The sequence below is a fragment of the Melopsittacus undulatus genome, chromosome 3 (genome assembly GCF_012275295.1).
Source record: "Melopsittacus undulatus isolate bMelUnd1 chromosome 3, bMelUnd1.mat.Z, whole genome shotgun sequence".
NCBI lineage: Eukaryota > Metazoa > Chordata > Aves > Psittaciformes > Psittaculidae > Melopsittacus > Melopsittacus undulatus.
In genome coordinates, this window is record NC_047529.1 from 42995662 (window position 1) to 43010815 (window position 15154).

General features: G+C 38.4%; 1 protein-coding gene across 1 annotated transcript in view; it reads left to right on the top strand.

Annotated features, from left to right (window-relative positions):
* Positions 1-1149: 1149 nt before the first annotated feature.
* The window catches only part of COL19A1 (collagen type XIX alpha 1 chain), a 181928-nt gene continuing 167923 nt past the window's right edge, over positions 1150-15154 (top strand). The window contains exons 1-4 of the mRNA XM_034060919.1: positions 1150-1177; positions 2173-2302; positions 11131-11205; positions 11700-11799. Of these exons, the coding sequence (XP_033916810.1) occupies positions 2209-2302; positions 11131-11205; positions 11700-11799 (269 nt within the window). The 5' untranslated portion in view covers positions 1150-1177; positions 2173-2208. The remainder of the gene's footprint in view (positions 1178-2172; positions 2303-11130; positions 11206-11699; positions 11800-15154) is intronic.

A 15154-nucleotide genomic window follows, 5' to 3' on the forward strand; every position in this document is an offset into this window, starting at 1 on the left:
GAAATTAAAGGTAAGCAACTAATTATTTGTAGGTAGCTGTCTAAAGATCTCACATGCACACACACACTACACTATTCCTAGTTTGTGTTGTGGTGGGCTGATTCAGGGCTTTTACGTTTGTGGGTTTTTTTGTTTTTCAAAATTGCCCTTGAAGTTTAACACCAATTGTGCCAGTTGGTGTTCTATATAAACATAATGTATACAGTAAGCTTTTAATGTACCATAATCAACATGTACCATACTACAGGATTCTGCTCATGATTGTGTTTTAGAGCAAATGCATTGTATATATTTGTGGATAGCTATAGGTATGTGCTAAAATATGCTAATAAAAAGAGCCCTACTAAATTAGCAGCAATTTACAAACCCGATTAAACTGTTGCAAATTGCCACAGTGCTGAGCATGCTCGTTAATTGTATGCATATATTTACATTTAAAAATCTACCTATTGGTGTATATCATTATAATTAGCACGGATATCGAGTAGGCCTACATCCAGTGAGTGGAAACATGCTTGCGCGCAGCGGCACGGCAGGGAAGCACCGTCAATGCCCTCCAGAGCGGGGAGCCCGCCCGGTGCGGCAGCTCTGGGGCAGCCGCCGCCCGCAGCTCCGCTCCTGCTGCTCCCCCAGCCGCGGGGCCGCAGCTTTTCTGCCTGTACCCTTCACCTGGCCGCCGCGCAGGTGGCGGCGCGGCCGGCGGCAGGGGGCTCCCTCGTCCGTTCCCGTTCCGGTCGCGCTCCGCCCCGGGCCGCGGAGGAAGCGCCGGAGGGTGCCTGACCCCCGCTCGGCTCGCCGGGGCCGGCCGAGTGCGACGCTCAGGCAGGCTGCGGACAGGCGGGGCTGGCGAGCACAGAGCGAGGGGCAGTGGGCTAGAAGGAGCCCGGGAGTGGGGGCCCGGGAGAGCAGGCTGTGGGAGCTGCCCGAGCCGGCGCCTCTCTGCTCCCCGCCTAGCCCCGCCCGCCCTCCTGCCAGCTTGCTCACCCGCCTGGTGTTCTAAACCCTCCCTTTAGCGAACCCAACTCAGTCCAAGATCAATTAGACTGCTGGTACTGCCGTGTTACGGACGGAGCTACAGACGGCTCGGGTCGCTCACCCCCCGCAAGCTGCGGTGCGCCGGTTGTGGGAGGGAGCAGAGCCTCCTGGAGCGGCGGTGGGAGAGGAGCCCAGCCTGGAGGTGGGGTGGCAGCGAGGGGGTGGTGGTACTAGTGAAAAAGCGGGCAAGAGCCCTTCAGAAAATGAGACCTCTGGAGCAGCAGCTCTAGTGAGTCACTAATGCCTGCTTGTAAAGCAGGTGCAGGAAATTAAATGATAATGTTACTTGAACGTGCATTCACTTTGCTGCTGTTGAGGAGGCTGGAAAAGTTAATGATGGTGTGGTTGTCAGTGTAAGTGACTGACAGTACAGCTCTGATGCTGAATAAGGTGCCTTGCGAAAATAATTATAAAAATCGCATCTCAGCTATATGATTTAGTTTTCTTTCAGAAAATATTATTAGGAAAGTACTTTTTGTTTACTGTGTTTCATTAAATTTACATCTATCTGTACGTTGCAGCCAGCTTAAAAACCAATCTGATAACTGCCTTTAGAGGACAAAGATATGTTGTTGAAACCAAGACTGTATTTTGTGAGATTTAAATGAAGCTCAGCGCAGGCTGCTCTAGGCACGTGCATATTTTGCCAAGGCAGAGAAATAGCATTATCTTGATTTCTTTTGCACTTAAAGGACAATTGCATGTTGTCCTTGTTTTGTTTGAAGACTACTTCAGCAGTCACTGGCACTGTTGTGATGCCAAACAGTTTTGCTAATGTATTTAAAATTGAAAACCTGTGAGAAAAGTAAAAGAAAACTAGTTATTACTAATGAAACAAAAATTTAGTGCCGTTATACTAATGTCTCAGGGTTGATATTTCTAAGGTATTACTTCTGAGTTTAGTAAAGAACCAAAGGAGTTTGTCATTTGTTTCTAAATTTACATAAATTGGGAGGGTTTTGGTTTGGGGGTTTTTTGTTGTGTTTTTTTTTTTTGTAGCTTCTTACAACAGATAAATCAAACACTGTGTGTGTGGTTAGTGGCTTCCTCTTTACAGCTCAGAAATTCTTGTTTGTAGTTTTCTGATGGGGTGAGGGAAAAAGAGATGGTTCTGAATATTCTTATTTTCTGTTTCAGATTTGTAGCTGATTGTTCACATGTGTCCAGGGGGAGATGAAGTACGTTGGATCCTGCATAGTTTGGCTTTGTATGGCAGTCTTCCTCCTCCTTCCTGTTTCTACTTCTGTGGCTGTCAGTGACCACACAGGTACTTCCATTTTTCTTGTCCATCACAGACCTAAGGCTTAAATCTCAGTACTGAACAAAGTTAAGAGATAATGGCAGTACATGGAAAATAAGCAATATGAGCAGATAATGTTAATACAAGACTTGTTTTAATCTCTCTTTAAAAAAAAAAAGTGTAAGTTTGAAGTAGCTCCAAAGCAGTCCTTCTGTTTCCTGTGCTTGGAAGTTTCAGGTTTGGAAGCAGTTGTAGTTCCTTGGAGTTCTGTTTTGTATTTTTTTCAACTTGCTATACAAAGCAAGATTCTAAATCGGAGCTTGTAAAACTTTTGTGAACAAAATCATGCAGCTTTGTTGGAGCAGATCAGTGATCAGGCTGACCTAAACAACCGAATGCTCATGTTAACCTCATCTAAATTTAACCGTGTGTTTCACAGATGTAGTTAGACAAATTAAGAAAGAGGAAAGGAATATAGTGCTATTGTTTAACTTAAAAGCTGTTGCCCGTCTTCTTCAAGTTTTTCATACTTCTCTGTTTTCTTACTGTCCACATGTTATCTAGTTCTCTCACTTAAACTCTGCATTGACTCTCCAGAGGACGGTAAACTCTATCTTAAAAGCATGTCACCTGTGTATGAGGAGTAAAGAATTGTCAGTTTTCTGTAGTTGCTCAGCCTCAGAAAATATCCATATACTTCAGCTTTGTAGAATTTTCCTACAATTATTAGCAAGGAGAGCATGCTTGTTGCTATTTATTTTTAGTAATGCTGTTTTTCCAGAGGAGTGATGAAGGATGATAGAAGCTATACATAAACAGCAACTTTGTATCTTTTTAACATATTTGAAATTTAGGTCCAAGAAATTTAAAAAGTTAATAACTAGGGTAATAATCCTTTTACTACTCCTGGAAACAATAAATAGTAATATTTAATAAGCTGTGTGGACTCTAAGGCAAAAATAATGTGCTGTGAGAAGACTTTTTTACCTTTCATTTTCAGGGCAGCAAGGCTAAGTGCTGTACTGATGAATTATTCTTAACCCTGTGCAATCATTCTCTTCAGCTATTTGAAACTAGTACAAGAGGTTGTCTTCTGTGTCACTGCTAGCTGGTGCTTTTACTAACACAGCTTTTCATTAAAAAAAAAAAAGACAATGCTTCTTGGCATTTTATTTCAAAAATGTTTCAAATTTCCATTTATTAATTTATATTACTAGGGAACCTTCTGCACTCACACCCTTTTAGCACTTTCAAAACTCCCCTTCTGTTAGAAGTTTGTGGCTAGGCAGCCACAAGTGGGGAAGCTGCAGTTTTGCTTAACCTGATTGTCACAGATGGATCAAATATGGGTCAAATTTAACGGCTGGGCAGAAGAAGAGAGACTGAACTTCTCCTGAGTATAACTGATGGTATGCAGTTGAGAGAGGCTTCTGTAGTTAGAGATGATATAAACCGATGGTGAGGAGCAGCAAGTAGATAGCTGCCAGCTTGAGCAGCTCTGCTGAAAGCAGAGCATAGGCTCAGTGATGCCTTAAGCTGACAACGGGAGACTCTTCTAGAGACTGAAGGGATGGTTACTGTCAGAATTAAAAATATGAGTTACAGACCAGAAAGCAGGAACAGACAAAGAATGGACTCTGCTATGGTGCAGCAGTAAGCAGTACAGCTGTGTCTGCAAGTCTTCTGTTAATCTGCGCCATTCAGCTGAAGAGAGTACTCTCTGTTTCAGAGGTGTCTCATCCTAGTTCGATAATTTGTATGCAGATTATGCAGATGGATCTGTTAAAAACTGGAAATGTGCGCTCGTTTTTAGGAGAGAGGAGTGGTTTGGTTTGTTTTGGTTTAGTTTGTTTTTTTAGTTCTTTCTTTCATTAACTGGCTCTGTCTTGAGCTTTTGTTCTTTCCCATGAATCAGTTCACCAGTTCTGTTTGGATCAGTATCTGTCCTGCAGAATCTGCATAGCCAATGCTTTTGGTTATCTTCTTTCAACAGCATATGTTAGCATTTGTTTTTCCAGCAAAGCCCATTCAGATCAGATCTTGGATTATTGCATTTACATCCTGAAATTTCTCACCTGATCTACTGAAGTCTAAATGAATGGCCTTCAAATGCAGCAAAAAGTGTAAAGTTAATTTAAAGGGGGATAATGGGGAGAAGTATTTTAGGCTAAGGAAACCTCTTAGGCAAGAGAAAGGATTAATTTATACGCATATGTAGGGGAGAACTTTCTGAGCTGGCATTCTGAATATATTTTGTGACTTACTCATTGGGTCAGTATTGTAATAAATAAATACCAGTACTGGAAACCAAAACCAACAGAGAGTGACTGAGTATGCTGGATCTTCTCAGGGTGGTCTTCCTTAGGCTTTAAATGTGTGTCAGTGACCATTAGATTCGCATCAAGGATTTCTTTCAGTTCTCACCTGCCCAGAAATTTTGATATGTTAATTGTTCACTTGCTTTGAAGCACTTGCTTCTAATGATAGAATATAGCAAATCTGAGGGAGAGGGTTCAGGAGTTCTCCACAATTGTGGTTTTTGATTTGACTTCAAGAATATTTTCTTCATGATGTCAACTTACATCTTTTAATTTTGGGGAACATTTGGATTTGAAGCATGGATATGACCTCTTTCTGTAGTGACACATGAAGCTCTAATTTGATCATTCCTGAATATTTCATATTAAGAATATTAATATTTTGTCTCACTCCCAGCTCACTGCTGATTTTTCAGCTTTGTTTTACAGTTACTGTTTTTCAAAATCACTTGCTAATCCATGAAAAATGTAGTATAAACTAAGTCCTGGGACTGACAGGCATGGTGAATTTCCATTGCCTTTTGACATGGAATGTGTTGTGAAAAGTATTGGCTCTAGATCATAATTTGGATAGGCACTTTAACCCAAATACAGTGAGTTGTTTCAAGTATGCAAATCAGTTCAGCTTTCTGGTTTTCATGTTTTAGTATGGCTAGATACTTGTCAAAATCCAGTTAATGGCTCTACAGTAACTCTCATATATAATATAGTCATATTGCTAATCTGAATTTTTAAGGTTGGATCCACAAACTATTGCTGGCATTGCAGTAAAGTGACCCTGTCTCCCTTGGATTCCTTGTAGTTAAATGATAAGTCCTTTGTGGCAGTGAATAAGGATCTTTAGGTATTTATAAGAATGTGGTTCATGAAAGCTTGCACACTGAGGAAAGCCACATCAGCTAGTGAATAAGTAGCATGGAAGTGTTCCCCTTTGTGGTCTGGGACCTTTCCAAGCTACACACATCCTCCCAGTGTGAAGCCTATAAACCAGATTGGCCTGAGTTTGTTTTTTTTTTTTTATGGAAAGGCAGAGAAAGAACTATACATCAATACAGTTATACAGGATATTACATCAAGAATATCTCTTACAGCCATGATACTCACTACTGGAATAGTTTGGATTGGAAGGGACCTCCAAAGATAATCTAGTCCAGCTCCACTGCAATAAGTAGGGACATCTTCCACTAGATCAGGTTGCTCAAAGCCTTGTCCAACCTGACCTCAATTGTTATCAGGGATAGGGCATCTACCAGCATTGTGGGCAACCTGTTCCAGTGTCTCACTACCCTCACGGTAAAATATGCTTATATCTAGCCTAAATCTGCCCTATTTTATTTTAAAACCGTTACCCTTTGTCCTATGTAGGCCCTGCCAAAAAGTTTTTCCCCATCTTGCTTATAAGCCCCCTTTTAAGTATTGAAAAACTGCAATAAGGTTTCCCCTGAGCCTTTTCTTTTCCAGACAACACTCTTAACCTTTCCTCATAGGACAGGTGCTCCATCCCTCCGATTGTTTTTGTGGCCCTCCTCTGGAGCTGCTCCAACAGGTCAATGTCTTTCTTATGCTGAGGCAGAATCACCTCCCTCAATCTGTTGTCCACACTTCTTTTGATGCAGCCCAGCATAGAAAGCCCAGAGGCTTTCTAGTCTGTGGGGGCACATTGCAGGGTCATATTCAGTTTTTCATCCACTAGTACATCCAAGCCCTAAGCAGGGCTGCTCTCAATCCCTTCAATCCCCAGTAAGTATTGATACTGGGAGTTGCTCTGTTCCAAATGCAGCACCTTGCACTTTGTTTTGTTGAACCTCATGAGGTTTACATAGGCCCACTTCTTGAGCTTTGTCTGGGTCCATCGGCATGACATCCTGTCCCTCAGGCATGCCAGCCACACCACACAGCTTGGTGTTGTCTGAAAAACTTGCTGGAGGTGCACTTGATCTCATTCTGTTCTCTTCTTCATCTGTGTCACTGATGAAGATGTTAAACAATATTGCTCCCAGTACATATCTCTAAGGAGCACCACTCATCACTGCTTTCCATCTGGACATTTCAGCTGTTGACTACTACCTTCTGGATGTGACCATTCAAACAGTTCCTCATCCCCCAAACAGTCCATCCATCAAACCTGTATCTCTCCAAGTTAGAGAGAAAGATGTTGTAAGAGTTGTGTCAAAGGCCTTACAGAAGACCAGATAGATGACATCTGTAGCTCTTCCCTTTTACACTGATGTAGTTACTCCATCATAGAAACCCACTAGGTTAGTCAGGCAAGACTTGCCCTTGGTGAAGCTGTGCTGGCTGTCTTGAGCAATATGAAGTCCTGTTTTTAACTACCTATTCTTCCTCATGTGAGAATCCAGTTCTCCAGAGTTTAGCGTGAGTATCCCAGTATCTCAACTCTATTGGTGTGGATTTCTTAATCCTGCCTGCCAAAGCTGTTATGTTATTTGCATAACCATCTAAATAGTCACAAGACTTGGAGCTGACTTCTTTCTTATAGCAACAAAGTTGTAGATTCAGTCTCCTTCATTCCCCTTCCCACTCTTGTCTAGTTAACATGTATCTTGTAATGTCATATGATGTAGCTTATGGAGTAAAAAAGGAAAACAAGAAAACATCACATTTTCTGTTACCTCTATACATGAGGTTACAGGCATGTAGGAGATCTGAATTCTTGACCTTATTTGAAAGCAGGCCAGCTGGGTCTGCTTAGCTGTGTTTGAGGTGGACTCTTTGGATGATGTTGCTGACACTTGCAGATATGTCACACACTCTGAAGTGATTCCTTATGTGTATATATTTAGGAAGCCTGATCCTAAGGAGTGTGAGACAAATCCTAGCTAATACAGATATCTGCTTGAAGCATGAGTCTGACATATAATGTGGGCATATGTTAAGCAGGGCTTTGTTGTTTGGCCAGTCATGCTTACTGATGGAAACTTTGGTACCTTTGCAATGTGTATGTCAGTGGTGTTAGACAGCAGCTGGAAATTTCACCTGAGCATAAAGTTTAATTATAAAGTAGCAGATAGGTAGTTGTAAGGTGAATCTATCCATTACAGGTTACACACTGGAGGAGATAAGAGTGCCTATTGGATGCTACAGTTCTCAGTGAGGAAGTGCAGACAAGAGATGTCTGTAAGAGTGAGACTGAAGCATGCACAAGAAGCTCCTCTGTCCTTGTTTGCCCGGGAAGGAAAACTGGGCATGGGGCCTAGATAGAAGCTGCAGCGTGCTCCAGCAGGTGCCCTGATTACTGCAGGAATTAAGAACATGCCATTACATGTTGCAGCAGAAACATCTACATGCAATGCCTTTATTTTTTTTTCCTTAATGCTTTTAGAAAACAACAAAAAAAAATTACTAGCATCTTATTGGAGAGACAGCTCATCAGTGGTCTGTGACATCTGCTTGATCTGCATAAATACATGTTTTTCAAAACTTTTAGGTTGATTTCATAATAATAAGCTCCTATGTAGAGCTCACTGATTTCTAAAAGCTGAGGTCTGTAGTTTTGTCCTAGGGCTAAGTGATCTCATTAATTTATAGGTATATTAACCTGAGCTTTGAGATCACCATTTTATCATGAATTGTTGACTTCAGTCCACACAGATCCAGCTATATTGCATGCAGAGCAATATAGTCACAAGCATAATCTTGTTCTTTTCACTGCTTCATTAGTTTTTCAGTATATATTCTAACAGAGCAGATAGGTGCATGGTTTCTGTGCCTGGATTAGTGGTAAGGGTTTGTCTTTGTTCTCTTTCTTTTTGAAAGTCTTCATGTAGATCTTCTAATTCAGCTACGCACAGGATGAATGGGTAAACTGTCTGTTTTGTCTCAGGCCAAAGAAAATTTAAACATCTGCCAGCAGTACTAAAAATTTTGGAAGAGGCTAACTTATGTTGTACAAACTGTAATTGTAGAAAGAATTTTCATCAATCTACAGTAATGAAAGTTGTCAGTCTTGGTATGGAGAACTTTTGGGTTTAATATTTTAGAGTTTTGCTTTAGCTCTCTGTAAAAATAATAACACTGGTCTAAAGGAGTGCATCAGCAGCATGAGATATAAGAAGATTAATAGTAACCCTTTCAGTTCTTCTGGGGATATCGAATATAGCCAAATAAGTAACACTTAAATGGCCTATGCTGTGACTGTTAAACCACTGATAAAAATAGGTCCACAATCCAGTCTGTGGCATGTGTGGAATCATTGCTATCATCTGGATAACACAGAAATTGAGGCTTGAGTCTTTATTTGGACTTGGAAGAAAGTGGCTGGGGGGAATAAGTTAAAACTCCCCATTCTTTTGTCATTCAGCCCTCATGTAAGACAATGTTGAAAAAAAACCATACAGTGTTGTCCCAGGTTCTCTAGAGCTTACTTCAGCAGTTCAGGATAAACTCAGTAATAAGTATTATCTGTCTGCTTTTCTGCAAGTAGTGTAAATTAATTTAACCTAAAAGGGAATCAGCCCCATTGTCTTATATAACAAACTTGGTTAGAAAACACTTAAATTTAAGAAAAGCTTTTGTCACTGTATGTGTGACATGGTATTGTGGCTTTCAGCCATAACAGGCTTCCTTTACAAGATATTTCTTATAGGTATACATGTGTAAACCTTCTATAATTGCATGTATTGTTTTGGAGTGGCTACAGATTACAGTCTGTAGTTTAATAATCTGTATAAGTGATGAAGACTAAGGTTTGTAGATTAAAGGGTATCTGAGGTGAGCTTCTTTCTGTTCCATATACACACAGTGTATATGTGTGTATATCAAATGGTGTATTGAAATTGCTATGGTAGTATGTAATTCCAGTGAATGCTTTTCACACTACATAAAACTCCCTGCAAACTAAGAATGATGAAAGATTTCATTTCAGTTTCAGAGATTTCAATGTGAATATTCTTTAGAGTTCTGCATCTCTTCTGCGGAAGGGGAATTTACAGAATTTTTATCTCATGTTTCATCTCATTTGTCATAAAACTTTATATGTAAATGCACATATATGCAGACATTTATTTGTGCATAAATGAAGGAAGGAATACATTTTCTATCAGCTTTAGAAATAAATTGAGTGTTGTTACTTGTATTTGTAGATCACAATTTAGACATAAAGGACATGGAACTTGATGAATCTTATGAAAAAATGCCTTTAACCTGGTCTGTCCTTTAAACAGTTGACATATCTCTCATTAACCATATTATCAGGACGTATATTTGTAGTAAATTATTTAGTTTTACTTTTACTGGTTGTTTCCAATTATCCATTTTTATTCCAGATCAGGTACAGTAACACATTTAATAGAACTTAACACTTTTGAAGGATAATATGCTTTCTACATTGCTACAGGACAAGTGACAAATTTCACCTGCTTTAAGATTATAAATACAGCTATTTTGAATGCCAGCTTTCAGTCTGGATGCTCCTTGGAAATCTTTAGATATAGGTGATTTCCAGGTTAGTGGTAGGACATTCCTCCTTTTATTTTTAATTGAGCTGACACTTCAGAAAGCCCCTCCCCCCCCCCCCCCCCCCCCCCCCATTCAGCAGCTTCAGCTATACCTTGGCTATCTTTTTAGTTGCATCAGCTCAATATGGAGCTCTGTTCTTGATTAGTGCGTGGGTCAAATCCTGCTTGTTACCTTTGATAGTTTTGTTAGAGTTTAGCAGGGCTATTTGCAAAGTTTATTTAACAAAGAGCCCCATTTCTGACCCATGCACGAAATTCACATTTTCTCTGCACTTGCTTCTTAAAAGTATCTATTCCTGTGTATGCATAGAAATAAGAGAAAAAACGACTTTATGCAAGTAAGATATTCAATGTTAATAATGCAGTGTTTAATCTAAGTGTTCAATTTGATTTAACCTTAGAATTTGCCATGTTCCACATCCTAGAACATGCTGCTTGTTTATCTAAATACAGACTTAATCCCCCCAAAAGCGCTTAATTTTAAGCCATTAAAATAAAAAACTATTGCTTAAATTGTTTATTATATTATATAATTATATCCCTTTTAATCCACATTTCGGAATTGTTTTTCACTGAAGTAACAATAGATTATTGTCATGGTAATCAAGCATTTATGCTTTATTGTTTCCTGTTCCTTAGTAAGGGAAAAAGGTTTTCTAAGAATATAGCCAGAAATAAAAACTAAAAACACAACAGCAACAATGACCAAACAAAACTGTTAAACCCCTTAGAACAGAGGTTATTGCTTCATAGAGTAGTGTACATGGGGAGAGCCTGGTAAGAATTTAGTGGTTTTCTTCTGGTTATATTGTTGCTGTGAGCTTTAATCACAAACAGCTGAATTAGAGTATGATAAATTTGTATCTGCTTATATTATTAGAAGTGTAGTATGCATTTATTTAAATTTTGTAATTGGTTTATTGCTGGTTAGCATATTGTAAAGAAAGCACATGAACAAAAATATTCTTGTTAATATTACTATCACTGTCATGGTAGTTTGTTATGATTATTTTTGTTTGAAAGAAATTTATAAAATATGCTAAACTGTATTCTCTTGAAGGTGCTACATGTCCTTTGCTGAAAACTGTTGCCCATCATCTCAAACAAATCAACAGAGGTGGTCTTGGTGTTTCAGGTAACTGACTGTGCTCATATCAGCATCTAAATTAATTATCTAGTAGTGGATGTAATCATAGTTTGACTGAATCTGGTTTTAAAACTGAAAGGACTGTATGGAGTGCCACCCCCATGCTCCAAAAGCTGTTGTTTTTAGGAAAGGGGTTAAAATCAGAACATGCTTTTCTTACAAAGTATTGGTTTAAGTTCTTCAGCCATACTCACTTCCCTTGTTTTTATCAAATATCCTTTGTTCTTATCAGTTCAGATGATAAAAGGAAATAAAGAATGCATTTCTCAGGTCGCAAAGTCATCTAGTGAGAGAATTTTGCACTGATAGTTTCTGTGTTGATGAAATTAATGTTGGAAGTTTCTCTGACTTAAAAGCACTGGTTTTCAAAATAGCTTGTCAGTCCATGTTTTGGAAAGTTAGCAAGCATGCTAAAAGTCAGTTTTTACCTTGTTTTTTAAAATTCCATGAAATAAACTAAGTCACTGTGTCATATTTCACAGGATTTGATCTGGCAGAAAGCTTTTCTTTGAGGCAAACATCTTGTGGAGGTGAAAAAAACTGTTTTAAACTAGGAAGCGCGCCTCTCGTCAGAGACACAAAGTAAGTAGATATAGTTTCATCTGGAGTCCTTAAAAGACAGAGCTCAGGCCAAATGCTGTTAGTGCATTGAAACACTGGGCAGTGTATCCAGATGATACCACAGAAAACCAAATATGTCTGGTTTTAGACATTTTTATCTGTAACAGGTATTTTGGGAAATATTTTGATGTGTTATACTAATCTTCCTGCAGTGGAATTGGTTGTCCTTGCTCTGATTAGTATTGACAGGATTAAAAAGAGAAGGAAAATCAGCATTACCTTAAAACTCTATTTTAATGTTTGGGGGATTGGTTGTTGGGTTTTTGTTTTTTGTTTTGTTTGGGGGGATTTTTTTCAGTGGAATTGGCATCTTGTCTTTGAGCTGTAGTAGAATGGTGGGTGCTCAGTGTAAAGGTGAAACTACGCAGCATCCTACTCTGACAGAGGGTGGGATGAAGGGCAGAAACTCATGAAAAATCTAAAGGATGGTGAAAGAGAGAAAGTCACAATGGAATTGGATGGATTTAAGTTTGCATGGGGACGAGGAAATCGCAAGAAGCAGTTAGGAATGTAGTTTCAAGTTCCCAATGCTCAGTGGAGACAGAGGATCATCTCAGACCTTCTTGGTTCAGATGTGCTCTGAGTCATGGGACTGTGGTTTCTGTACAGCATGTTCCTGTGATGATGAGAGAAGCAACTGTATTGGGTGTTCTCTGTTGCAAGAGGTCTGGCTCTAGCTTGCCTAGGGAAAAATACACCTGGCCCTCAGACTTCCCCTTTGCTTGGATCCTGGGCAGAGCAAAGAGGGGATGTGGATAGCTTGAGGCCAGGGGAGAGGGAGAAGAGGAATTGGAGGCACCCAGACAGAAAATAAAGTGGTCTTTAGGAGAGAAAAATGATGAAATAAATAGAACCTAAATATTTGAGATTACTGGTTAGTTTCTAAGTTCTTCTGAGGTTATTAGATAATGTAAATTTTAATGCTTGTCTAATTCTGCAAGGTTAAACAAATAATGACTGTCTTTTTTTAAAATACCTTGGAAGTTATATGTTGAAGGAAAAATGACTAAATAAAATTGCTTGACACAGAGAGTGCTCTATTTTTATTAGAGCCTTCCCAGTATTATAAGGATTCTCTTTGGAAAAGAAACAGGTAAAATTAAGTACCACTCATACATATCTTCACTAAAAACACTTTGAAAGTTTATTAGTAAGGAAACTTTTTTGTCAAATCTATTATTAATATTTCAGATTTTTATAGTTGGGGTTTTGTTTTTTTTTCAGTGGATGGGAGTTTGAGTGAAACATGAGACTAGAGGAGTAGAAAATCAAGTCAATAACAAAAAATGTGGGGTAATTTTTTTAGGAATAAAAAGCTAAGTAGTTCTTTGTGTGCAGTGTAAGCTGACTTACTTTATCCTGAAAGTGGCAAAAATGCAGTGTAAGTAGCTAGAAATCATAAAAGTGAAACTGGGGAATACGCGTCATGGCTGCTAGTGGCTTAGCAAAGCCTTATGTCCTCGTTGGTTGCAAGGAAAACACTTGAGAAAGACACAATGCTTTTAACTTTCTTCATGAAGTGAGAGAGAAATGTAACATACCTTTTTCTGTATTTTATCTGTTCAGCTTTTCAGAGTGAGGATGACTGTTAGAGACAAAAATGGTCAGGTTTATTTTTCAGTGTAAGCTGGGCAAGGGATAAGGAATTTCAGTAAAGAATAAACCCGGAAGGCAAGTTGTTTGGCTTTAACGGTCTCTTGCTTCTCACGTTCCTCTTGCACCCTGTTGTTTTTGTCTGTGTATCCTCATTAAAGAAAAACTGAAGATAAATCTTTCCAGTTTCCCCTAAAAATGTGCATATCTAATGCATGAAAACTTTAGTTGGATGAAGCAAGTGAGATAGCTATTAATAAAATGCATAACAGTATTAATGTATGAATATAGTTAGGCTCAAAATTAATACCGTTACTGATGTTAAGATACAAAATAAGATTTTCAGTCAGCTTGCTGTGGAAATAAATGGTACCTCTTACATATATCTTTCTGAACAGAAAAGGGTTACAAGTATTTTCAATAGCATTCAAGCATTGAAGAATTTCCATTAAATCCTAGTTCTTCATGGCAATAGTCTTGTTCATGCTTTTTTAATCTTTCTTCATGGAGAAATGCATGTCATGATTAAGAATAGAATTTACTTTTTTTTAATTTTTTATCCAGTATGTTGAATATATTGAGTTTTCTGTTGTTGAGATAACACTTCAGACAAGATTTTAAAAAATTACTTAGTTCAAGCATTTTTTATATTCTTCTGAACTTCTGAGTTGTTTTTTTAAGCATAAGGACAGAGAGCAGTCAGGAGCACGAAGTCAGGTTTTGACATGGTAGGCTTGCAGTGAAGGATATTCAGGAACTCTGATATCTGTCTTCACAACCTTATAATTTACTTCATCTCAGTTATCCATGTACAATATCTTGTAACTTATTATGTTATTTATATTTTCTTCTCTTATGTCAGACTGTGTGGTTCCAGAGCCCCATGTTGTTAAATGCTCGGAGGTTTTTAAGAGCAGTCTGCCTCAGAAAATATTTTAGCAGACGTGGTGTGCAGTAAGCAGCAGAACAGTGTTTGTTATCCATCCTGCAGGAAACTGAGAGTATCTGATTAAGCTGACTAGCAAGTATCAAGTAACTTGGCACATCTCCTCTTGCATTTCATTCATTCAGTTGTAGTGTGGGTAATAGAAAGTTATGCTGTGCCATTTTTCTTGTGTGATGCCGTTTTTTTTCAATGGACCTGGAATAGTGTTTCACCTATTTATATGTTATAAATAATTTATAATGCAATGTCAGCTTGGGAAATTTATTATGTCTATATTGGATTTTGGTTATATGTCTTTATCGCTTTTTGTGAAGGAATTACATATGTATTTTGTCTTGTGATAGGAGATGGGTAGCTTTTCTTATGCTCCATGTAAATTACTATTAAATATTTATTTCTAATAATATTTTTCAGGATTTTCTAGTTTTTCTAAAAATTAGGAAATTTCTAAAAAATTCTAAAAATTTTCTATTTTTTTCAGGAACAGAGAATGATTTTTAAATTAAAATACTGTTACTTATTGCAGTTATTACGTGGATATTAATAGAAGTGATTCCTGAGTAAAGTGTGCAACAGCCTTTGAATCCTAAAGAAATCACGATAAAATACTGTTATGTAGACAATCTAATTATGTAGTCATAATAATAGTAATTGTATAATGGTTTAATTTTATTTCAGTAAAAACATTCTGGAGTCATATTTTGTTCTCTAGAGTTTAACACGTACAGCCTATGCAGTATGCTTCAGTTTGGCACAGAGCTTGCTAAAAAGAGCTGG